Source organism: Gopherus evgoodei, chromosome 9 (genome assembly GCF_007399415.2).
Source record: "Gopherus evgoodei ecotype Sinaloan lineage chromosome 9, rGopEvg1_v1.p, whole genome shotgun sequence".
NCBI classification, from domain to species: Eukaryota; Metazoa; Chordata; order Testudines; family Testudinidae; genus Gopherus; species Gopherus evgoodei.
The window spans coordinates 9,441,629-9,466,003 of NC_044330.1; the positions used below are offsets into that span (position 1 = coordinate 9,441,629).

The 24,375-nt window shown below is 41.1% G+C and overlaps 1 protein-coding gene across 2 annotated transcripts; it reads right to left on the minus strand.

Annotated features, from left to right (window-relative positions):
* Positions 1 to 448: 448 nt before the first annotated feature.
* Positions 449 to 19,926, minus strand: RFC4 (replication factor C subunit 4). Of its 2 annotated transcripts, none has more exons than XM_030575833.1 (11): positions 19,842 to 19,926; positions 19,458 to 19,599; positions 18,299 to 18,377; positions 12,305 to 12,384; positions 9,582 to 9,701; positions 8,544 to 8,687; positions 8,156 to 8,276; positions 6,678 to 6,803; positions 4,896 to 4,976; positions 3,362 to 3,478; positions 449 to 1,318 (listed from the first exon to the last, which is right to left on the minus strand). In XM_030575833.1, exons 2-11 carry the CDS (start codon positions 19,586 to 19,588, stop codon positions 1,223 to 1,225), a joined length of 1,095 nt encoding a protein of 364 aa, XP_030431693.1. In that variant the 5' UTR covers positions 19,589 to 19,599; positions 19,842 to 19,926; the 3' UTR covers positions 449 to 1,222. The 2 variants fall into 2 exon arrangements, with proteins under 2 accessions (XP_030431693.1, XP_030431694.1); XM_030575834.1 differs by having other exon boundaries at positions 19,789 to 19,880.
* Positions 19,927 to 24,375: the final 4,449 nt, after the last annotated feature.

The following is a 24,375-nucleotide window of genomic DNA, read 5'->3' on the forward strand; positions in this document are numbered from 1 at the left end:
ACTTTTATCCAAAGTGCTTTACAAGAGTTAGCTAATGATACAAACAACAATTGGAAAGATCATTAAGTGGTCCACCAAGACCTTCAGTAATTTTCAAGTGGTCTACAAAAAAAGATGTACTTTTGGGTAGCCTCAAGTTTGTTAAACATGTAACAAAGCAGCATGTAAGGAGTTTATAAGGGTTTGAGATTTTAACATTAAAAGTATTTTATACAAGAAAATGTATAATTTCACCCCACAGAGTTATGTTTTCAAATGGTAGGTCTCTCTTCAACTCTATTAAAGGGGCATCTGCTCTGTGGAAGTAGAGAAAGAACAGTAATATGAAATGTAGACTGGAGTCTCTTAAGTGAGAAAAACAAAATGCAGCTGTTGCTTATTATTGTAACAAAAGTATAAATGCTGCTGTAATTGTTTACCTGTTGAGAGACCTGTCTATGAAGGGGAGACCCTATGTCCTAGTGCACTCTCTCCCTGCAGTAGCTGCTAAACAGAATAAAGTATCTGACTTTGCTGCACCCAAAGAAAAAGTGAGAACTTCGTTTTTCTCTGACAACTCCTTCCCCTAGGGTGCAGGGTTTTTACACCCACACACAACAGATTTGTTTAAAAACAGAAGGGGCAGTTGTCTTCTCAATACAGGTTAAAACTAAACATTATCGCATTTAAGACTTTTGTTTCTGTCACTGCTGGTAAACAGTTTAACAGTTAAGGAGTTTGCATAGTGGTGTGTCAGACCAGCACCCCACCAATCAAGTGTATAATGAAGTGACTGATGTAATTAATACGCTACAGCATCTTTAGCTGCTATGATAGTGCATCAAAGTGCAGATTTCTAACCATTTTCCAAACACTGTACAAACACTCCACACAACATATTTTGAAAGGTTTTTTTTTTTAAATTTCCAAGACCCTCACCACTAGGAGATGACAGCAAGTATTAGAACTCAATTAGTGGCATCCAGCCCCTGCTCATTCTTCATCCAGCTGTTTCTTTCAAGCCCTCTGAATTGTGAGGTGTAGGTACAAGTGCGAAGCATTGATTGTGTCGAAATAGCAAGTGTTCTTTTCCTAGAATGAATTTCAGTTGTTTGGCAGTCTGTTACTACTACAAAACCACAAAAATACATGTATAGATTGCAGTTTTGAGAGAGCAGTAACATCAAAGCAATCTGAAGATCAGAACTGAGAAATTCAGCTGGCACAATTTCTCCCTGAAGAACTAGCCATTCTGAGTTAGCTGCTGCATCACAACAGCGCAGAGACTGATCAATTGCAAGTACTCATCTGCACCATCTGTCAAGCATTTGTCTACCTCCTGCAAAGAGAAAGAAGTTATAAACAATCCCTTTAAAATTGGACCGAGGTTTTCAGTGCTTTGACACTAAGTTCAGAGAGGTAGTAGCTATGCAAAAAGTCAGATAAGTTTTCGCACTGAGAATTGGCATTTCTACTGAGATTCATGAATGTGAAGATTTGTAGCTTGAAGTGGAGCTGCAGCTCTTTCCTGCACCATCCCATCATGTAGGCAACAGTGCGCAGACAGAGGAGTTGTACAAATCTTCTTGGGAACGTTTCCATGTTGTCTGCTTCATCATCAACATTAGTATACAGCGGGGACCCAGTATACATCAGGGTTGTGTTCCTGAAAAGGGCTATGGATACCGAAACGTATACTGGAGACCCATCGGTACAGCAGTGGCGTAGGCAGGAGGGGACACTTAGGTGGGCCCCGGGTGGGTGGGCAATGACAGGGAGCAGAAGGGTAGGAGTGATCCGGCACCTTCCCCCCACCAGCAGGCTGGGGGGAGGGGAGAAGGGGAAGAGAAGAGATAGACGGTCTGGCCAGGGGCTCCTAGAAAAATGTGCACCCTGCACCCCCACCCGGCACTTGCCCCGCTCTACCTATCCGCTGCTCCAGCCGGGGAGCGGACTTGCCCCACCTCCAAAGCCCCTGCGCTCCGACCCCTGGCAGGAAGACCAGGTGAGCAGAGCAGGGCAGGGCACGCCCCTGACCCTGCTCCACAGCTGAAACACTCGAGCTGAGCAAGCCCCCATACCCCAACCCCGTTGCCCAGCTGGAGTGCCAGATGGGAGCAGAGCCGGGACTGCGGGAGGGTGGGTCTGGATGTTAAGTGGGTGGGCTGCAGCCTACCAATATCTGGCATAGCCATCGCTTATCAATAGGGGAACATGTTCCGATTCACATCATCATCATCAACTGTAGCAGGGGGAACGCAGAACTTTGCACCAGTGTTCCCTCTAATTTTTCCCACACATGTGGTATGAATTTTGTTATGACACATCACCTCCATATTGGTGCACAGAAATTTGTGGGGGAGGCGTGAGGGGTTTGGAGTGAAGGAGGGGGCTCAAGGCTCGGGTGCCAGGGTGTGAGGTCACCAGCTGGGGGTGTGGGCTCTGGGGTGGGGCCAAGGATGAGGGGTTTGGGGTTCAGGCTGCCCTAGGGCTACAGTGGAGAGAACTCCCCCAGCTCTCTCCCCCTGCAAAAGCACCTTGGCTCGTGGGGAGAGCTGGGGCTGCAGGATAGGTGTCCCTTCCTCAGCTGGTCCAGGCCATGGCTGATTTGGGGCCAGAGGAGGGGCACCCCTCCCCCAGCTGTGGCAAGTCCCAGCCAGGTCGGTTCCCTGAACACCTGCATGGCACTCAATAGGCTGCTGCACAGCCATGAACCCATGCAGGGTTCCCTGTTACACAAGAGAGCAAGCCACATCTATGTAGTTTCTGGGGAACTGACACAGGAGTTAATCAACCCAAGGGAAGAGGCATTTGGTCCAAATCAACAGGAAGTTTAAAAGACATCCTTTACCTTGGTCTCTTCTCCTCATTTATCTACTGTAGAGAGAAATCTCTATCTGGGGATTTCTCAAGAGGTATATTTCAAGAAATGATTAGCTCAATTGTCTCATGAGAAGTAGTTTAGTCTTTTTAGAATCAAGAAGGGGCACAAGATATCTCAAGTTGCCATAACACAGGAAAGTCTCCTGTTCAGTTACATTCCTATAGAGATGGCTACTTAACTTGCACATTTATGTCCTCTCAATGCGTCTAAACACCAAGCTTTTTAGGGAAATGTACCAGTTTGACCAAATTAAGAATTCATTGACAGCAACCAGCACCTCAACTCCTTTTCAGCCTAATGCAATTTGGCAAGCCCCAGGCTGACGGTCTACATGTGGAACATGATACTGAATGAGACGCAAGCACCTGTGGTGCACACAGGATCAACACAGTTAAGTATTTTGGGGGAGGGGCGGGGGAAAGGAAGTATGGGTAGTTGAAGTACCAGTACTAGGTAACTGCTGCACTAATTGATGAAATCAAATTAATGGAGACTTACAGCCAGCTTCTCTGCAATAACAGATTTCTGCTTGTCAGTGAGATCCTCTCTCTCAACAATATCATCATGAAGCTGGTTTACAAGCTGAGCAGCAGCATACCCTTCATTTATCAGATTCTGTAACAGGGAAGGAGGAATGGAAACAAGATAGCATTAGTCTGAATTTATAGCTTTTAAGTAGTAGCAGTAAAAGACATGAGGGTGGGGACGAGTATCATTGAAAGTGACACTATCAAATCATTAAGACCACTTTGAAGCTGTGAAGTCCATTAAGGAGATGCATAACAAAGAAAAGGGGACCCCCTCTTCCCCCCTTATGCTCCTGCCATTCCTATGACACACCCTCCCCCTCCCCAGATCATGGACTGCCTAGTGACTGGGCCCCCTTTAAATGTGCCTTCTACCCCAACAAAATGCTGGGGAACTAAAAATTTACTTTAAAAATACATGACCTAGCACAGTTAGATTTATTTTTTATCTAATTACTGGCGGGGAGGGATAACTCAGTGGTTTGAGCATTGGCCTGCTAAATCCAGGGTTGTGAGTTCAATACTTGAAGGGGCCATTTAGGGATCCCGGGGAAAAATCTGTCTGGGGATGGGTCCTGCTTTGAGCAGAGGGGGGGTGGGACTAGACTTCCTGAGATCCCTTCCAACCCTGACATTCTATGATTAAACTATATACAGATAATTTTTTTATTCTAGTGCATTCACTGCAGTTTGCCAGCTAGGCTTACCCATAGCGTTCCATAGAAAAAATTAAACACTGAAGGTACTCTCCATAGATTAGACATTAACACCAGCAATTCTTGCAGCACACATTAAATACTATTTCTAGAAGATATGAATGAGATAGTCATGTTTAAAAAGTGTTTGTGGTGATCAGCAGAAGATGAATTTGCTGAAATCATAGACTGGATATACAAATGGCCATACTGGGTCAGTCCAAAGATCCATCTAGCCCAGTATCCTGTCTTCCAACAGTGGCTAACACCAGGTGCTTCAGAGGGAATGAACAGAACAAATAATCAAGTGATCCATCCCCTGTCGCCCATTCCCAGCTTCTGGCAAACAAAGGCTAGGGACACTTCAGTCCATTACCTTTTGGGGTACACAGTCTTCAGCAGACAATGGTCTCACAGGAGACCCAAGAAGAGCTGAGTTTGCCTCACAAAAATCCTTATTCTCCACAACTGAGCAGGACACCTTCATATATTGTCAGTTTAGCTCAGGAGAAGTCCATAGTCAAGTTAGCAGGGAAAGATTTCTTATCACCTTAAAAAAGTGCTCTCCTTCAGATCAAGGCTTAGGTCACTGGACTGATTAATGTCAGGAAGCTTGTATTACATTTGCACTATAATTGGCCTCAGCAAATAGTCTTCAGTTTCAACCTGCTAACAGGAGTGCTATTATTTAAGTTTATCCCCCACAGCTAGCTCAGAGCCAACAGCACATCATTTTAAAACCAAAAGACCACACTACAATTATTTTGAATTCACACCACAGAATGAGAGAAAACATGCGAGCAACTCTACCTTTGCTACAGTTTCCAGTTTTTCAAAAGAGCCACTTTGACAGGCAGACAGCAGTCCATCAATTGTTTCCTTAGGGACAACCTACAACAGAAGTGACATATACAAAGCATCCACATACTGTCCAGGTCTCTGGGTGCATTTACAACTTAAAAAAAGTTTAAAAGTTAACAGCTGACTAAGTTATTACCCAAGTTCACCACCAGAACAGTAAGTATAGACTCAAACAATGCTACAGCTAGTTACCGGAACTGTCCTCACATACATAAAATGTTTCCCCACCCCCCACCAGCTTCTCTCAGGCAAAGGCTGAGCAAACGAATAGGGTTGATATTAAGATCATATGAGATGGGGATAAGTATGCATTGATATTAGTATTTTGCTGTTATTTTAGTGTGATTACGTGGAGCACCAATTAACAAATGGATCAGGCTTCATACATTTTTCTAGGGTCCTATGGTCTAGCAGAACAGAAAATTAGTTTCTACTGTGTTAAAATTAGCCTGAAGCAACTAGATGATCAATCAGAAGAGAGGAGAACTGTTACAACAGATTAAGTCATTTAACTCAGAAAGCACTGTTAGCTTTTCCTTTTGACACAATATTCCTGCAGACTGAAACTGCACGTTTTTCACCACTAATGGAATTTCTTTGAAAGTCTCCAGTACCAAGGCTACCACTAGTCTGCAACAGTAACAAATGAACAAGATCTCAAATATATTACTTAAATGCAAATTAGGTTCCTCTGATTTTTAGCAGATTATGTTGAAACTGAAGCTTTATGCTCACAGGAGCATAAACATTAATTGGAGAGTTTTCCCCTATCATCAGTTTCAACTGGATGTTATTTTCAAAGTGAAAGTTCAGCCATTTTTGCATAGCTGGAGATACAAAAAACTAATTATCTTCTATGAAGTTGACCAGAGGGGAAAAAAAATTATTTAAACGTGACTTGAAAAACATGCACGGAAAGCAGTTCTGGTCCCTTCCTCTCAAAGCACAAAAATGCATGGTTTCAGAAGGGCGAGTGGAATTGTGCTATGAGGGTAGCACATATAAACACAAATACCAAGTGTCCAATATGAATATCCTATTCATTTCTCAGCTCCTCTCCACTCAGTCTAAAATTTCTTGCTTGAGGAGATAAGTGTCATTTTGCCATAGCAACACTTCCATACTGAAATTTAAGTAAGCTGGTCTTCCCTCAAGTTTCTACCGTTCCTGTCAGCATTACCTAGCTAGTTATCCTACAGAGCAAAGGCCACATAGGTACTTGCAGGGACACTGTTGGCCTGCGTACGTAAACAAGAACTAGAACGGTTCTTTGAGCCATTCCCCTGCAATATTTCCAAACAAAACTTTGCAGCACTGTTCCAGTGCATGAGAACCTGAAAATGCAATTATTAGTTCAAATGCGCAACCTAAATGAGGCGCAAAAAATAAAGTCCATAATAGATTAATTTGTATTTAAAAAAATTCAGTTTTAATAATCTAAAGGTAATAATCTAACATTTACCAAGTGAAAACACTTTTTTCTGTTTGCACAATATCCCTGAAGTTACTACTAAATGCAGGTACTTGTCATTTGACAACTGTAGACTAAATTTTGCAACATTCTTAATATGCAAAATTAATTTAATTATGAAGTGTAGAATCTTACGTAAGGGACAAATAGGAGTAAGATCAGTTACTGAAATCAGCAAGTTTACATAGTCACTTTTCTGATCATAACCACACTGCCACAGGAAAAACTAAACAAAACCATGTATCATTATGATAGCCTACCCCGGCAATTTCGGTGACAACCTTCTCGGTGATCTCTTTCCCACCTGTTAATCGAGTAGCACTTTGAAGAAATGTGATTGCTTTTCTTAAGTCTCCTTCTGACACTTGAACAAGACAAGATATTGCCTGAGGAATAGTGAAAAAAATGACAAATTATATTGTTAGTTAAAAAAAATTAAGTACACTTTGTGGGCAAAAGTGATTAAAAAATATCATGTAACGCCGAAGGCTGCAGACAGAAAGTAGTATGCAGGAAGTCACAAAGCAACCTTTAACATTTCATATAAATACCAGATATGTATGTGCATACACTGCATTTATATTAGAAGCTGTAACAAAGATGCACTGTGGGATTGATCCTGCACTTTGCACATAAGGTAAGCAGAATGCTGCGTACACATGCTCACAGTAGAAAGCAATTATCAGGAAAACCTGATCTTGTATTAATGAATAGAGGGCTGAGCACCCTGCAAGTTACTCCTGTCATGTAGCTGAAGTGAGGCCAAAGAGGGAAATGGACTATTAAACCCCTCTTTTACATGGTAGAGCTCATGCTTAACATGTCTCAGACTAATCTCCTCCCATGCCCTATCCCCTTTTTAACCATCTGTCTCTCAAGTGTAAGAGAGCTGAATTTTCCATTCAGTGCAAAGAATTATACCTAATGCTTACTCATGGGCACAATAAAGTTTAGTCTTTACTTGCATGTGTTGGAGCACATTCCCTGCTGCATATACTCCCCCAGAGTAGTCAAATCAAATCCAGTATCTATTCCAGACATATGTTCACCTTAACCAACATTTGCTTCAATACAAGGATGTAACTAGCATGACATCCACTGGCTGTATAGGCAGCTTGAGCAGAAAACTAGTGTTAAGGAAAGAGTGCTTATTATACCAGGTAATTTGTTCTTTATATTCTAAAACTATAGTTCTGCATGAATTAAAGTGAATTCAGAGGGTTTTCATTTTGAAGCAAATTTATGAAGGTTTCTAAACCAAGTATAGTGGAGCTATATGTCAGATAGGAGTAGTAGTAATTCTTTGGATGTTACCTATGTTAGCTAGTATAAAAAATTCACACAGGAAACACAAAGCTTGAATAGTCAGAAGTGAAATCCAGAATGTATTCATCAATACGCACTCACCCTGTATTTTCTATTTAAAATTAACAACTTCATATTGATATTGTGACCATTTTAGGTTGTAACATGGCTTCACTTTAGTGGACTGAGCATAGAGCCAGAAACTCAGACTGTTCTAATCCTTGTTCTGACAAATTTTTCTCTGGCCTTGGTCATTGAAACTGTTACCTCAATTTGCGTAGTTAGAATACTACTAAAATTAGCTCAGGTACTATGTTTAGTAATAGCTATAACCAAGCAGAACGGGCATGGGTAGTGCCTATTTACTCCTTTCACTGCAATGTAATTATGCACTCAATAAAACAATGAATCTATACAGTGACCATAAAGCTACCTCATTGCTAACTTTCACATTTTCCTTTTCAGAAACAGCCCATAGTCTCTGCTGTTGGATTTTATCAGTCAGGGGCTTGAAACGGAATTTGGAGCATCGAGATGTTAAGGGTTCAATTATCCTAGAAGAAAGGAGGAAGGAAAAAATATTAATGAGTCTATGCAGAAAACTCCTCAGGAATCTATCATCTTAGATTACTAGAGCAGTAACACAAAATAGACTTTCAAATTGCAACACCTTAGTGATAAATGAATTACAGATTAAACCCTTCAGATTTGTTAGATCTTGTATTTCAACAGCTGGAGAGCTAACTCCTCTCAAACTACAAGTTAAAAAGAAAGGTTTGCAGTAGTAGACAAAACCTGGGAAGGCAAAGAACCACACAAACCTGCTGATGTAATTACAAATAAGGCAGAAGCGTGTAGTTTTAGATTCTTTCTCCATAGTGCGTCTCAAGGCTGCCTGGGCGGCTGAAGTCATGGAGTCTGCTTCATCCAGGATCACAATCTTAAAAGGAGGATAAACCTTACCACTAAAAAAATAAATGCCCATCATCCAATTAAAAGGGAGTTCATTGTTTTCAAGTATAACGTGCATTAATATTTAAAAGTCAAAGCTTGTTGCACAGCACTACCACTATCGATAGGTAATATTAGAAGAGCAGATGTAAAGTGGTATGTATTACCTTTCGCTTATCTACCATTTGCCAAAGGACTAGCAGTTATGAGGGGCAATTAATATTTTCACATTTCTTATCTCCAAGCCTGACACTTGAGAACACTGCAAGATTCCTCTGCTGAAATTCTTATTCATACTTTCAATTGCTTCCTATAATAGTTTATGCAATTCTTCTTTTGCAGGCTTCCTTAATCCCTATGGGATCTTCTAAAATTTAGAAATTACAATGGCAGGCTTATCTCAGTACATGATATGGGATGATTTCTCCTTCCAGCTAGTCTTGGGCTTCTGTTACCTCTAGTTAATCACACTCTCCTCTGCTCCCTCATCCATATGGGCCTCTCCCCAGCCCCAGAATCTCCTTAACTAATTATCAACTGACACAGATTTTGCTTGATACACATTGGTGATTTTTTTTAATCACAAGCTATAAAATTTGTTCCTACACTAGTTATTCACTCATTCAACATTTGCTGTCACATACACTGAATTACCAAATCTACAAGACTAGGTTTTTTTGGAATTGCATCCCCTCTCCATACAAATTCTTCCCAGTGACTTTAGGGCAACTTGCACATGGGTATCAAGGGGAAGACCCTTTGGCCTGCAGTTTTGCTCTAATTTCAGTTATTCTGTAGTGACTCAAAGCTTAAATCTGCAATTAATTAATTAAAATTAATCTAAATAAATATGACACTTCATTGAGAAATACAATCCATCAGATAGTTGGCTTCAATCTCTTGCTTACTCTGAATGACTTCCAGACACAGTTAGCTGAGCAAATGTCTTCACTTTCTCTCGAATCACTTGTATTCCACGTTCATCAGAAGCATTTAACTCAAGAACTCTCTGTCGGAACAATTCGGGTCTGTGAAGAGTTTAAAACATGTTGCATGAGCTGCTAACTCCTGTAATGCCTTATAACAAGCAAGTGACTTGATTAGTCTCTAAAGCATCTACATGGGGAATACTTAATGGGCTCTTCAATCCAGCAAAGAAAGGTATAACAATCTAATGGCTGGAAGTTGAAGCTAGACAAATTCAGACTGGAAATAAGGTAAATATTTTTAATGGTGAGAGTAATCACTGGAACAATTTACCAAGGGTTGTGGTGGATTCGCCATCACTGACAATTTTTAAATTAAGATTGGATATTCTTCTAAAGGATCTGCTCTAACAGTTATTCTGGGGAAGAAGTTCTATGGACTGTGTTGCACAGGAGGTCAGACTAGATGATCACAGTGATCTCTTCTGGCATTAGAATCTACAAATTCCCCGGTAATCATTCGGGTTTGTGAGGATTTTAATCTAGTATCATTCTTATTAATGCTGCTTTACAGTAATTATCTTTTTAACAGCAGAGTATATGTTAAGAGTTCATTAAAATTCTGGTCCTGCAAAGGTCTAGAATTCCATAATCTAGTTTATACCCAGAGCTTCTGATTTTCAGTTTTAACACACACCAATAAACTCCCCCCATACAAAAAATGAAATCTCTGTTTACACAGTAAATACCAAAAAGCATCTGAAATGATCACTTGTATCTAAGGTCTCATCTACATGCAGCATTAAAGAGGGCTGGGGTTGTGATTTCTAAAGCACACTAATATGTTGTGCATTAATTGGTCTGCATAGACTCTGCTGGTGCGCACTAAAGATTCCCTAGTGTGCTTCAAAATAACGGTGTTTGAAACAGTACTACGTTAAAGCACACTAGGAATCATTACAAAGAGATTGTTTGTTATAGAATATATAAAGAGCCCCAAAATTTGTGCTTTCTGGACATCTACATAAAACTCAAATTGCTAATAAACCCCCAAAATCTGAAAACAGAAGCCCTATTTATACCAAGAACCTTGTCCCCTAGACTATGGAAAAATTGATACATGAAGTCACATCACTGCTCCAGGCAAAAACATTGAGCGAGCATTCAAGGTCAAGGACACTTGATTTTTCTGTGCTATGTCTATTTCCACAAATATTCTGTAAATCAAATTGTACAATAACTTGTAAAATCCTCTGTTGCAGCCACCAACAATGCTCTGCAGCTGTCATGCTTCCAGGAACTATACTGCTGGAAGATTTAATTTCATACAAAAAGTGCTGCTAAAACAGGACATCAGTCACAACAGGCCACAAAAGATTAACAGTTGTAAGATTCCAGAACCTGAAACATCTATGCTTCAGAAAGAGTTTGAATACTAATTAGCAGTTTTCTTTCTATATTAACTTAGATTATTGGTAGTTCTTTCTCCTTCTACGCCATGGAATTTAGAGAAGTAAAAAGAAGAACAAAAGATGCTATTTAACTCACACAAGAAGTAAAACTAGTTAAGATTCCTATGGCATTCAATTTGAATGCAGGTCAGCCAAGCCTCTTATTTTAGTTATAACCCTTTCAAAAAATCCTCTAATCACACAAAAGCCACAAAAAAGGAATCAATTAATGTACACAGGATTTAAGGAAAAAGAACATGCTACATTATCTGTGTATCACAAGTTTTTAAAAAGTGTTCAAAAGCAATTACTCTCCTCCTTTTCTCCACCCTCAGATCTTTCCCATAGTCACTCCATTAGGAGTTTAGCTCAAAGAAATTTTCATAACACCCTTTGAGGTAGGGAGGGAGGGGTGAGGCGGAGTAAGGAAGGCAAGGCAAGGCAATGCAACGCAACTGTGGTCCAGTGATGGGGAATTAGTAGACCTGGGTTCTATTTCTCCCAGGTCTACTATTTCTAGTTCTCAGACTCCCAGGCAAGCCACAACCAACACCTTAGTTTCCCCAGCTGTACAATGGCAAGAATATTTATCCATTTTTGTAAAGTTCATTGAGATCTACAGATAAAATGCACTACAAGTTCTAAATACTAAGGATTTCTGTTTTTTACCTGTGTGTGTAAACACTGAAGATTGATTTTTTTTTCGTTTCACTAGGGTTTATACAGAACATTAAATCAGATAACAATAAGATGAAGAAGCCACATAGGTTCACCATTGTTAAAGGGACATGGTTGCACGATTTGAATCACAGCACCGACTGAGGCTTCATCAATAGACAGCATAGTCTCAGTCCAATGACATGATCAGACAGTAGAAAAACCCTGGTGCGAACACAAAGTGGTGTAACAGACAAGTGTACACAAGTATCAGAAAATCTTTCAAAGTGAGGAGGATTTCCAGATAGAACTGGACCACCACAAAAAAATCTCCCATCCCTGCTCTCTCCCTTAATATAGCATTCAGATGTTTTACTTAAGTGGTTCAGTGTTAACAGATTTCCCTCCCCACAATATTACATTTATCACCAAGAAATAGAAGTTTGGAATACACAAGCACCAAAGAGAAGGCTCAACTCAAAATTAGATTCTTATAGACTAGAACACCACAAAAACTGGAGCAGGAAGTGACTAAAAGTGTCACAGGACAGCAAGCTTTTACAACACCTACATAAATGCAGTTAGATTCCAACTTACCCATAGAGTTCTCTGGCTAATGCCAAAATAGTAGAAGTCTTTCCTGTTCCAGGTGGGCCATAAAACAAGAGATTGGGAAGCTGTAGACACAGAAAAGGGGTGATTTACAGCACAAGTTATTAATTCCAAATATTTAATGTATAGAAATTTCACTTCACCCTTTATTATTGAACTCCAGCGTAGAGAGAAATGGGACTGGATGGCTGTGCAATACAAAGCCTTTCAACATCTAGGTCATTAGGCACTGTAGGTAACAGTCAAAGGAACACAAGCCAACCCCTGTTACTGATAAGGCCATGAGAACAAGTTGGCATTTTATGATCTAACATGTTCTATCAAAACTGATACCCTCACTCAGGGGGGTACTTGGATACAGTGCCTCCAGGTCAGGATTGAGGCACACAGCTATGACAGCATGGGGGAGGTTTCCAATGACTACCTGGAATGTGCACGGGCTGCTTGTTTTATGCACTTATGCAAGTTTTTCTGCCCTAGGACACAAGAGTCCCTTCCAGCCCAAACAAAAACAGCAAACAGAAAAAGGCTGAGCTTCTCAGTCAGACTTGTTATTTATAGTCCCAAATACATTATTTTCTTTTTTTAAAAGAGATGCTTTGTAAAAAAGAAATCTATTCCACAGAACTAAAACGTTTAACAGTTAAAAGAAAGATTTGATATTCCCATAATTAAAATATAGCAGTAATGCAGACAGAAAAGGAACAGTAAAAACAAAAAATAAAAAGCAGCAATGAAGGTTTACAGGGTAAATAAATATTCCTGCCAACTACCGAGCAGGATTTGGAGTCTTATTGTTTTGGCAAACCTATTTAGTAACAGTCATTTATCTCTACTGGCTAATATGTAGACTGTAATAAGTACATAGCAAGTCTTCTGTGTAGTGATAATAGATTTGCACATAGTAAAACCATGTATTTAAATACAGATATTTATATAAAGCTTCAAGTGGTTAAGTGTATATGAAAAACAACAGAATTTATAGGTTGAATTCAGATGTCATGTTAAAACTTTTTGGGGGGGACGCTTTTTTAAAGATAAGTAAATTTTTATATATAAATAAAACTGAGCATGAAACACATAAACCCTCTAAAAAGGACACTGTCTAGAAGTTATGCCTTTGACAGATTCCACAGGTTATACATACACACAATACATACTAAGTAATTAACAGCTTAAGCTTAGCTCAAATTTAAGACTAAACACCCTTTATATGTTTGATCATCTACTATAACTGTCAACATCCTCCAGAATGTTTTTAGGATTGTACTGGGAAGGGGAAACATCATGAGTGTTAGTTCTCATAAGTGAATAGCAGATGACACATTAGACAAGAGCACTGTATTGGCAGGCAGACACTTTGCAGAGCTTTGTGTTGAAGATGTACACAGTAACTTGACCCCAAATCACTAATCCACTCCCTGTTAGTCCTGTGAATAGGCTTTAGTAAGAGTTTTAATGAGATTCCATGTTTGACTAATTCCACTTAAATACACTAAATCCATACTCTAGACTGTTTGTGCTTCAATTTCACATCAGAATCATCACCAGCATTTACACTGCTGCCTTACAAAAGTATATCTAATCCTTTATATAACTTAATGGCAGTATTTTTGGCAGAATTGTAACTTGATCCAACCAGTTTTCAACACTTGCCAGTGGTAAGCTATGATACCTATAAGCGTGTCTTATGGGAAGGTTACAGCTACTGGCAAATTACATACAATGCAAACCTTAAGTCTGTTTCAGAAAGTTTCTCACACAGTTCCTTCTAAGGAGCTGGACAAGTGGAGATGAAAACTGAAATGGCTGGCAGCTCTATGATGAGCTTTCTTATAAACAGCCTCCAGAGATCCAATTAGAGCATGTCAGAATATTATGGTTTACATTAATTATTCCTACCCAGGCCAGGCACTGCAGTGATGGCAAAGAAACTACTTAAGTCCTTGAATGCACCACAACTAGTTAGGCTCAGCCCTCTGCATGTCACTATAAATTGAGGTTTTTGGGTGGGGAGGGTATGTCTGACTTAGCTCTCAAATAGATTCAGGGACCACTGGTGGTCTATAAAGTGCTGGCTAGTCACATGGCACCAGTTCTCATTACCTAAAAACCACATTATATCTGGGAAGTAGTCAACTTTACTACAGATTATGTTATGTGACAGCAAATGGGAAGGGAAGTGGCCCACAAAATCATTTTGTTATTTAGACAAAGTCCACATTAAGTTTGAGACTCCCGATCTAGTTATTCTTGTATCCACCACATAGCAGTACTGACTGGCAGCATGGGATGGAGAGAGTAGCAGCCGTACGTGGCCAGGAAAGTCATTTGAGAGGCATGCCTCAGAATTCACTGGGATCCAGTTTGGAACAAACATCAGCAGTCTCAGGCTTTGGCTTAAATAATTCAGAAGATTCTTTTATTGCAGTGTTCTATATTGGCTTATTTTAGAGAAGTGAACAATTCAAAGAACTGCCAAGTGTTTTTAGTTCTGAAACTAAAGCTACTTAAATTATTTTGCCCTCTAATGGTTTACTGGTTTTGAGCAGTGTAACTACAACAAAACATAAAACCTGTAACTATAAATAGGAGCTATACTTCAGCCTTTCAACACTAATGTACTAGGATCATAATCCCAGAAACCTAGCTGGTCAAAAAGCCATAAAGGATTTAAATAGCATTGCTCAAAATAGAACTGTCCAACCCACCACCTAAGTAACATTACAGCACTGCACTATCAGTATTATAACAAGAAGTGACAGCATTTCATTTCTCATTAACATTAATAGGTCCTAAATAACATTACAATTGTATTGAGTATATTTATTAACATATAGTAGAATTGCTACTAGATTTTAAGAGCATTAACTATACTGACCTGAAAGTATGAGTTACTGGCATGTATTAAAGAACATACTTCTTTAGTCCATCACACTGATTTTACACAATTGTAAAAGAAATTAAGCAGCACAAATAGTTTACAATTTATTTATTTTCAAAAAATAGAATGTAACATGGATTAAATTGATCATTTCAGAAATATTTATAAAATTGGCCAAGAATGGAATTCTAGACAGTGATGGGGAATGAAATAGGATATAAAAGCTTTCACCCTCCACGCTGCCAATTCAAGTAGCACCCAAGGGAAAAAAGTCATTACAATTCAAAACCTTTTTGAAAAATGCAGAAAACATTTTATTCAGTATAATTCCTAGTGAATATGTCCACATCATAAAAGACAACTTACCAATATCTCAGTCAGTCATTTCAGAATCATAAGTGGATCACAGAAATGAAATTATCCTCTCAATTCTAAGTGATCTTTATCTAGAACTTCACTGAGGCAGAAAAAGGTTGTCTGTGTTGGGAGGATGAGACTATCCCAGACCCAAAGCCCAGACATACAGCCCCCTGCTGGCTACACTTTCATATTCTTTTTACTTGTTTCCTGAAACACTAGGTAGAAGAAAAATGGCAACTGTTCATATAGATCACAGCATTTTGTAGCTAAGATCAGAAATGCAACACACACGCAAATTTAGATTGATACTCTTCACAGCACCTTACAAGTTACTTCTGTTTAAAAAAACCTGTGTGTTTTAAAAAACCTCAAGAACTGCTCTTCTCACAATTTATTCTAGATCTATAGTTCAGTAAGATGTCAATACCTTTAAGCTTCCTTTGTTATTTAAGTGGTTTTTGTAAAATGATACTTAATGCTTCTAAGAGGCTAATGAATTAAAAATTACTAGAAGTACATTTATATAAGTGTGGTTTTTTTTAAACTGTTTTTCCCTCTGCAGCAAATTTTTAAAGTTGAACGTTCAACAGTACAGACTATAGCTAGGTAAGAACAAGGTAGCTGAGGTTCTTCCAATCTTGTACAACAACTCCTCACTTAAAGTTGTCCTGGTTAATGTTGTTTCATTGCTGATCAATTAGGGAACATGCTTGTTTAAAGTTGTGTAATGCTCCCTTCCAGTGTTGTTTGGCAGCTGCCTGCTTTGTCCAATGCTTGCAGGAAGAGCAGTCGGTTGCAGCTAGCTGGTGGGGGCTTGGAACCAGAGTGAACCAGCAGGCCCCCACTCCCCTAAGTTCCCTGTGCAGCAGCTGCCCAGCAGGCTAGCAATTGCAGCTGTCCCTCTCCCCACTGCCATGTGCTGCTCCTGCCCTCTGCCTTGAAGCTGTTCCCTGAGACTCCTGCTTGCTGTGCGGGGGGAGGGAGGGAGGAGAGCAATGGGGGGGCTAATGTCAGGGTATCTCCCTTCCCCCTGCACCCCGCTTATCCCATCTTTCATAGAGCAGGGGAGCCACACGATAGGGCTCAGGATGGAGGGAGCTTGCTGGCATCAGCTGCAGTCTCAGCAAGCTGATCTAATTAACAAGGCTCTGTACTTAAAGGGGAAATGCGCATCTCACAAACACACACAGTGTGTCTCTGTCTGCCATGCTGTCTCCCCTCCCTCCATTCCTGCTGCCTTGCAGAGTGCGAGTTAACCCTTGAGGGCTCAGCCAATTGCTAGTTCTTCATTTAGCAGCAAGGCATTCCCTGGGAAATATTCCACCCTCTGACTTCTCCACCTCAACTAAACTTCACAATCATCATCACTGTGTACCAGTATTAAATTGTTTAAAACTTAGAGTGTGTGTGTAGTCTTTTGTCTGGTGAAAAAATATTCCCTGGAACCTAACCCCCTAATTGACATTAATTCTTATGGGGAAATTGGATTCGCTCGAAATTGCATTTTTCAGGAACATTTCTACAATGTTAAGTGACGAGTTATTGTATGATTATACAAAAAGAACATGAGTACTTGTGGCACCTTAGAGACTTATTTCAGCATAAGCTTTCATGGGCTACAACCAACTTCATCGAATGCATAGACATTAGATTATGATGACAGAAACTGGTGGGAGAGCACCAATCAGTAAAGCTTCCAAGTTACAACACAGAGCTACTGATTTTGGAATGGCTAGAAAGCTGGAAATGTCATAAACACAGAATCATAGAAATATAGGTTTGGAAGGGACCTCAAGAAGCCATCATAATTAGAATTTTTTTTCCCTAATATCTAACCTAATTCTCCCTTGCTGCAAGTTAAGCCCATTACTTCTTGTCCTATCTTCACTGGACATGGAGAACATTATCACAATCCTCTTTATAATACCAGAAGACTTATCAGGTTCCCCCTCAGTCTTCTCTTCTCAAGACTAAATATGCCCAGTTTTTAAACCTTTCCTCATAGGCCAGCTTTTCTAAACCTTTTATCATTTTCATTGCTTTCCTCTGGACTCTTTTCAATTTGTCCACAACATTCCTAAACTGTGGAGCCCACCTGGGGCCTCACCAGTGGGGAGTACAGTAGAACAATTACCTCTTGTGTCTTACATAAAACAATCCTGTTAGGATTCTGGGGTTTATTGTTAGCTTTTTTTGCAGCTGCATCACATTGACATTCATATTCAGTTTGTGGTCGACTATAATTCCGAGATCCGTTTCAGCAGTACTACCACTTAGACAGATATTTCCCATTTTGTAGTTATGCATTTGATTTTTCCTTCCTAAGTGAATTATTTTGCATTTATCTTTACTGAATTTCATCTTGTTGAATTCATATCAATTCTTCAATTTGTCAATGTCATTTTGAATTTTAAATTGGTGCTCACAACCCCTCCTAGCTTGGTATCGCCTCAGATTTTATAAGCATATTCTACTTCAGTGGTTCTCAAATGTTTTGTATTGGTGACCCCTTTCACACAGCAAGTCTCTGAGTGCAACCTCCCCTGCGCCTGGTGGGGCTGGGGACTGTCACCCCACTTGATACGCCCTCCCAATTTTACACTGAGCTGTTGATAACTACTCCAAGTACGATACTCGTAAGTCAGCAGCACATAAAACTAGGTTCTGCAGCAGCAGAGAACATCAGAATTTTTTCTTGAACATGCTATAATTGATTAAATGTCTTTGTTACTCACATCAGCTCCCTCTAAGGATTTTTTCAGCACAGCAACAACTTCCTCTTGGAATGCAACTTCATCCACACACTTCGGACGACTAGATGAAAACACAGTTAAGTGCATCTTAGTATCTGCTAAAAAGTCTCAGTATCACTTTCACACAAAAACAAATGTTTTCTTTGTAAGTTTCACGGGTGGGGGGGGGGTTATGAAAAGCTTTGTAAGACAGTGAGTGGGCAATTGTGCACAATACTTCTAAACTGTGTAGTATCTTGCACAAAAATGCTAAAAGCAGCAAAGAATCCTGTGGCACCTTATAGACTAACAGACGTTTTGGAGCATGAGCTTTCGTGGGTGAATACATGCATGCATGCATCTGAGGAAGTGGGTATTCACCCACGAAAGCTCATGCTCCAAAACGTCTGTTAGTCTATAAGGTGCCACAGGATTCTTTGCTGCTTTTACAGATCCAGACTAACACGGCTACCCTCTGATACTTGAAAAATGCTAAAGTTATCCAGTTTCTCAGGTAGATGCCAATCCAGTTATACCGTACATACAAGTACTTTCAGAAGCACAACTACATTTTAGAATCTAGAACAACTTTGCTGCTTGGAAGGCTGGTGCAAAACCTTATTAAAAACACTACATAGTTTGTGTCTTGATAAATTGCAGTTATGAGAAGAGCAACATGAGTGCATGTGCACAAAACCCCCACAACCCACCTTACTGCTCCATGTATCAAAAGGTGCTGACTGCACTGACAAAACCTTTTACGCCCATCAGCATTGCACAGACATATACCTGCAGGTAGGCAAGGTGGATTTTGCGTACTTATTAATTTACATTCTGACCGAAGAGTTTCTGATGATTTGAGAAGCATAGAGAACTGGGCTAAATTTTTAACTTACAACAAAGGGGGGGGGGGAAGCACCTTTTAAGTTCTGCACGGAGGAAGCTTTCCCATGAATGTCCCTGAGTGTGGAAGAATAAGAACAGATTCCCAGTTTTCCCAGTCCCTTTTTCTCAGAAGCAAGTGCCAATACCAGTACCCTCCGCACTCAACACAACAGCTCTGCGCTGCACACTTCGGGTGCCCCCCACTCCCTCGGGGGAAATGACTCTCAGCCCCGCAGATACCATTCGCCATCAGCAGCCCCCGCCGAAGAGCTCTTACTATTTCTCCACCCAAGGGATGGGTTTGAGTTTCCTGCCCTCGCCGCTGCCTCCTGCGGCCGCCGCCCCTCGCTCCTTGGATGCGGGCGCTTTGGTGCTGACGGAGGACGGGCCTTTCAGAAACGCCTGCATAGCTGGTCACCCTGCGCGAGAGCAGCAGACACTTCGTCACCCCGCCCCCGCGCCCTGAGGAGCTGGGCAGGAGGCGGCCCCGCGCCCACCTCACCACCAGGGAGCGGGACAGGCCCCGGCCCCGCCACTGCCCCTGCCCCTGCCCCTGCCCCGGCGGCCCCTCGGATTCCCCTCCCAGGAGGACAAACGGCCGCCCCCACCTGAGGCATCCCCCGCGGTAACCGACCCTGAAGGCCCAGGGGAAAGGACCTACCCCCGCGCCAGCCGCCCAACTCCCGCCAACCCGCGCTTTTTTTATACGGGGCGGGGCCGCTTCCGCCTGGGAGGACAGACCGGAGAGTGGGCGGAGGAGTAACCATAGAGATTGAGCCTCGGCGCCGGGTTATTGGTTTAGGGCGACGCAGCTACGTCACGTGATTGGACGGCCTTAGGCGCGGTCCCCGATTGCCCTCAACCAACATGGCGGAGGGCAGCGTCGGGGCGTGCGGTGCGCATGCGCCCAACGCCAACGTTACTAAATATGGCGGGTCAGGGGCCAGTTGCGTCTTTTCCTGGAGGAGGTGGTGTAGCGGGTGTTGGGGCTTTGGTCTCTTTCCTGCTACCGCTCTGTCAGGCGTGTCTTCTACATGAGGGCACTGGGGAGCGGGTACGTGATGTAACATGGGGAAAGAGGGTGGGAGACCCAGGGGGTTCAATGCCCCCCCCGTGTGACCTGGGGCACTGCAGAGGCACCTGCCCCTCTCCCCCATGTGTACAGCGGGGGTAATAATGCTCCCCTACCTCACAGCCCGTTGTGGGGATACGTACATTAAAGACTGTGAAGTGCTTTGAGAGCCACTGATGAAAAGCGTTGGACTAGCATTGTGAAATGTGGTTAGACAAGGTGGGGGAGATCACTTTCTTTTATTGGACCAACTTCTGTTAGTGAGAGAGACAAGCACTGGAGCCTGCTAGATGCTAAAAATCCTGGCTTGAGTAGAGACTGGATTTGTGGCATATTACAACAATCTGTAACCTACTTACCTCCCTCCCCTTTTTTTCTTTTTTTGCACAATGATTGCAGGGGTCTTCATGGACAAGTCTGCCTTGCACCAGCCCCTTTGAATATGTGCTAACTACTTACGCTAAACAATCTGTTGCACCATGCAGTTAGCTGTGACACTGGGAGTACCTTTCCCAGACCTGAAGAAGTGCTCTGTGTGGCTCAAAAGTTTGTCTCTTTCACCAACAGATGTTGATCCAATAAAAGATATTACCTCACCCACCTTGTTTCTCTAATATAAGAAATAGGTATTATTATTACATGAGCAGTGTTTGAGCAATGCAATCTTGTTACAGCAAAGGCACGCTCCTGTGCAGTGCCAGACACCACTCTGCTGAAAGGGCACGTTCCTATGTGGGGCTGCAGTGGGCCCAGCTTCCCCTAGAAGGGCATTTTCTCTCCACATGCCATGATGGGGCCATGCCTCAGTGGGTCTGCAGCATGACAGGCTCACACCCACATTGTGCTATGACATTGCCACCCAGGCCTCCTTGGCACAAAGGAACACTTCTGTATGATACTAGAATGTTGCCACAGAACAGTGGTGCATCCTCTCACAACATATGGGCAAGGCCAGGCTTGTGATTAACTGCTTTTCCATTGGGAGCACATTTCAAAAGTGGGGGCCTGCTATGGTGAAAGTTGTACTGTGCATTGCATCCTGTACCATGGATCCTGTTTTGATGGGCACTATACAAGCATTCATAATAGTCATACGATCAAATTTTACCATGAGTGGAATATCACTTTTTGCACAGTTTCCTATGAAAAAAACTCTAATTTTGATTAAGGATGATCTTAATTGAAAATATAAAATAAAAAATGTAAACAAAGACTGCAACTACAATAGGGATGACATGCTATTTCTTACAAGGGGACGCTATCAACTTGAAATACTGTCCATTTAAAGAAAGTGAGCTAAAATGTATATTAGGTCTTATGCCTTAAATGCCTCTGATTATGTGTGATTTTACACTTATTTATTTATTTTAAAACATTTCTTCTATACTGCTGCTCTGTGAAAGACCCACACAGATAACTGTGAAAACTCATGGACAGATTATATACAAAATGCTATCAAATGCACAAAACAAACTGACAATTAGAAAAAAAATCTGTTCTAGTAATCTGAAAATACAACAAAATTAGGAGGAAAATTGATCAGACAAATAATTTGTAAATTGATATGACAGTGCCCCTTTAAGGACAAAAATGCACCGCAACATTGTTACTCATTACATATATTCACATTTTGGTGCTATTGATGGCTTCATTTTATGCTTCCACGTATCTGAGCTGTGGATATATTGATCAAACAATGCAGCTGTTACATATTGATTAACTCACAGGCTGTGATATATTATACCTAGAGAGTCAGTTGCTGTTGTGATTGAATGGGTGGCTTTAAGGTTGATTGCAGATGTATTGTTTTACTGCTCACACCAAGATATTGCTGAAAACAAGGCACAAGACAGCAAGTGGCCTGGATGACAATAGCAGTAATCATTCAGAATTAGAATTGTATGAAGGAGGAAAGTAGATCTGGAAACAGTCTCTATGGCAACTAAAAAACAGTTATTAGAAAGGACACGGCAGGAAAGACATTAAACTGAAAGTGCATTATTCTACTGAGGAAAGAAGTCTATAATTTTGTGTGGGCAATTTGAAATAAATCGTTTCCTGTTATCTGGCACAGTGGCTACATCCACTACTAAATCAGTTGAAATCCAGATCACAGCCTTGCTAACAGCAGATATTAGTATTTGTAAGAATTTAAGCTGCTTGGTGCTATTGAGCTGGTTAACATTCTTCTCTTTTTTCTTTCTGATAGTAAGTATAGTGTTGTTTATACCCTCTGTATGGTGATTACATTTAGTACATTGACACTATGGTAAAAGCACCTTAAAAATGCCCAAGATACATAAAGAATTTACTACATTCAGATAGTTTTATTTCTGTAACTATATGAAACTGCATTTATTTTTCACCAACCTGCATGATCTCTTTAGCTGTACACTATCCACTCTACTCAGTAGGGCTATTTCACAGATTCCAGTTTATGGACTAGATGAACCTCAGGTTTGATGCAATATAGCAATTCCTATATAACAAAAATAACCACAACCCTGACTCCAAACTGTTCCCTTTCCCACTTTGCTATGGATCAGGTAAAAGCAGGAATTGAAAATAACTTTTGCTATATTCTGTCTCGGACTTATGACCCTCTTAATTAAGGTCCAGACTTAGAATCATGGAATATCAGAGTTGGAAAGGATCTCAGGAAGTCATCTAGTCTAACCTCCTGCTCAAAGGTTCTCCTGCTCCTCCAATCCCCAAATAAGATTTTTGTCCCAGATCCCTAAATGCCCCCACTCAAGGATTGAGCTTTCAACCCTGAGTTTAGCAAGCCAATACTCAAACCATTGAGCTATCCCTTCCCTGCTCCCCATCTTAAAAAACAGAGCACTGATGCCTAGGATTTCTAGTGCTATAGACAACATTTTTATCTAGTCCTATCAGCACGGATAAGAGGGTAACACCCAGATACGTAGAAAAGCTAGGTTAGATGAATTTCAAATTCTAATCATTTGGTCAAGCTCCAGCATGTGCTGGACTTGTTCACTAAGGCACTATACACGTGTGTTCAATTCTCTAAGATGTGTCATAAACGGAATACATTACGGTGTGATGTGGCATAAAAGTTTCATTGGTATTCAGTAGGGATGATCAATCAGTCATGGCCTTAACCCTTGAGATTGCAGCCATTCCAAACTCATTCCAATCAAACCTTTCTCACACCACATATACATATTTATAAAGACATGTAAAACAATGAGATAGTGAACACCAAGGAATTGATGTTGATTGTGTGCCTGAATAGACAGCCAAACACAATTGAAGGCAACCTTCACACCACTCTGGCTCTCCAGCCATTTCTGATACCCAGTAACTTCCAAACACTTGTACTTACCCAACCATTCCTGACAGCCTCAGCTGTCCTCCCTGCTTCTTTCTCTTTTTACACTACCGGGGTTGGTCTCCTGAGGGGCTCATAAGCTTTAGCTGTCTCAGGCCTTTGTCTTTTAACCCTTATCTCTACAAAGAGAGGCCAAGCCAGGAAGTCTGGTCTCCCTCCTGAGTCTCAGTCATATTTCCCTTCAGGGGTGGATGCAGCACTTCTCCAATCAGCACAAAGGAGACTCTAGGTCACAACCTATAAGTACCTTCTGGGCAATCACCTGTTATATCTGAGAGGAGGGATGGTCCAGTGATTAGGGTGCTGACATTTGGGAGACCCGTGTTAAATCCCCTGCTCTGCCACAGACTTCCTGGGTGACTTTGGGCAAGACACACAACCTCTCTGTGCCTCCATTACAAATCCCTATCTCACAAGGGCATTGTGAGGATAACCACATTCAAGATATTGAGGTGCCCAGGTTATGGGGGCTATATGAGTACCTAAGATAAACAGTAGAATGGCTATGCCTTTAGGATTCAACCTGGCCCTTCAAATTAAAGGGACACTGTCCTGTAGTTTTGTCCAAAATTCAGGCTTTGTCTAAAAAGAGGGAAAGAGATGGGCATGGGGGTTTTGAAAAACTGAAAGTGAATAAAAAGTTTTATATAGAATTTAAAAAAAATAATAGAAAACAGGTTTATTTAGATTTTAGCTTTTCTGTGCTGAAAACCAAGATTTTTCAGCAATATGGTAGTGCACGAGACCAGACAGTGACACTGACTGGTC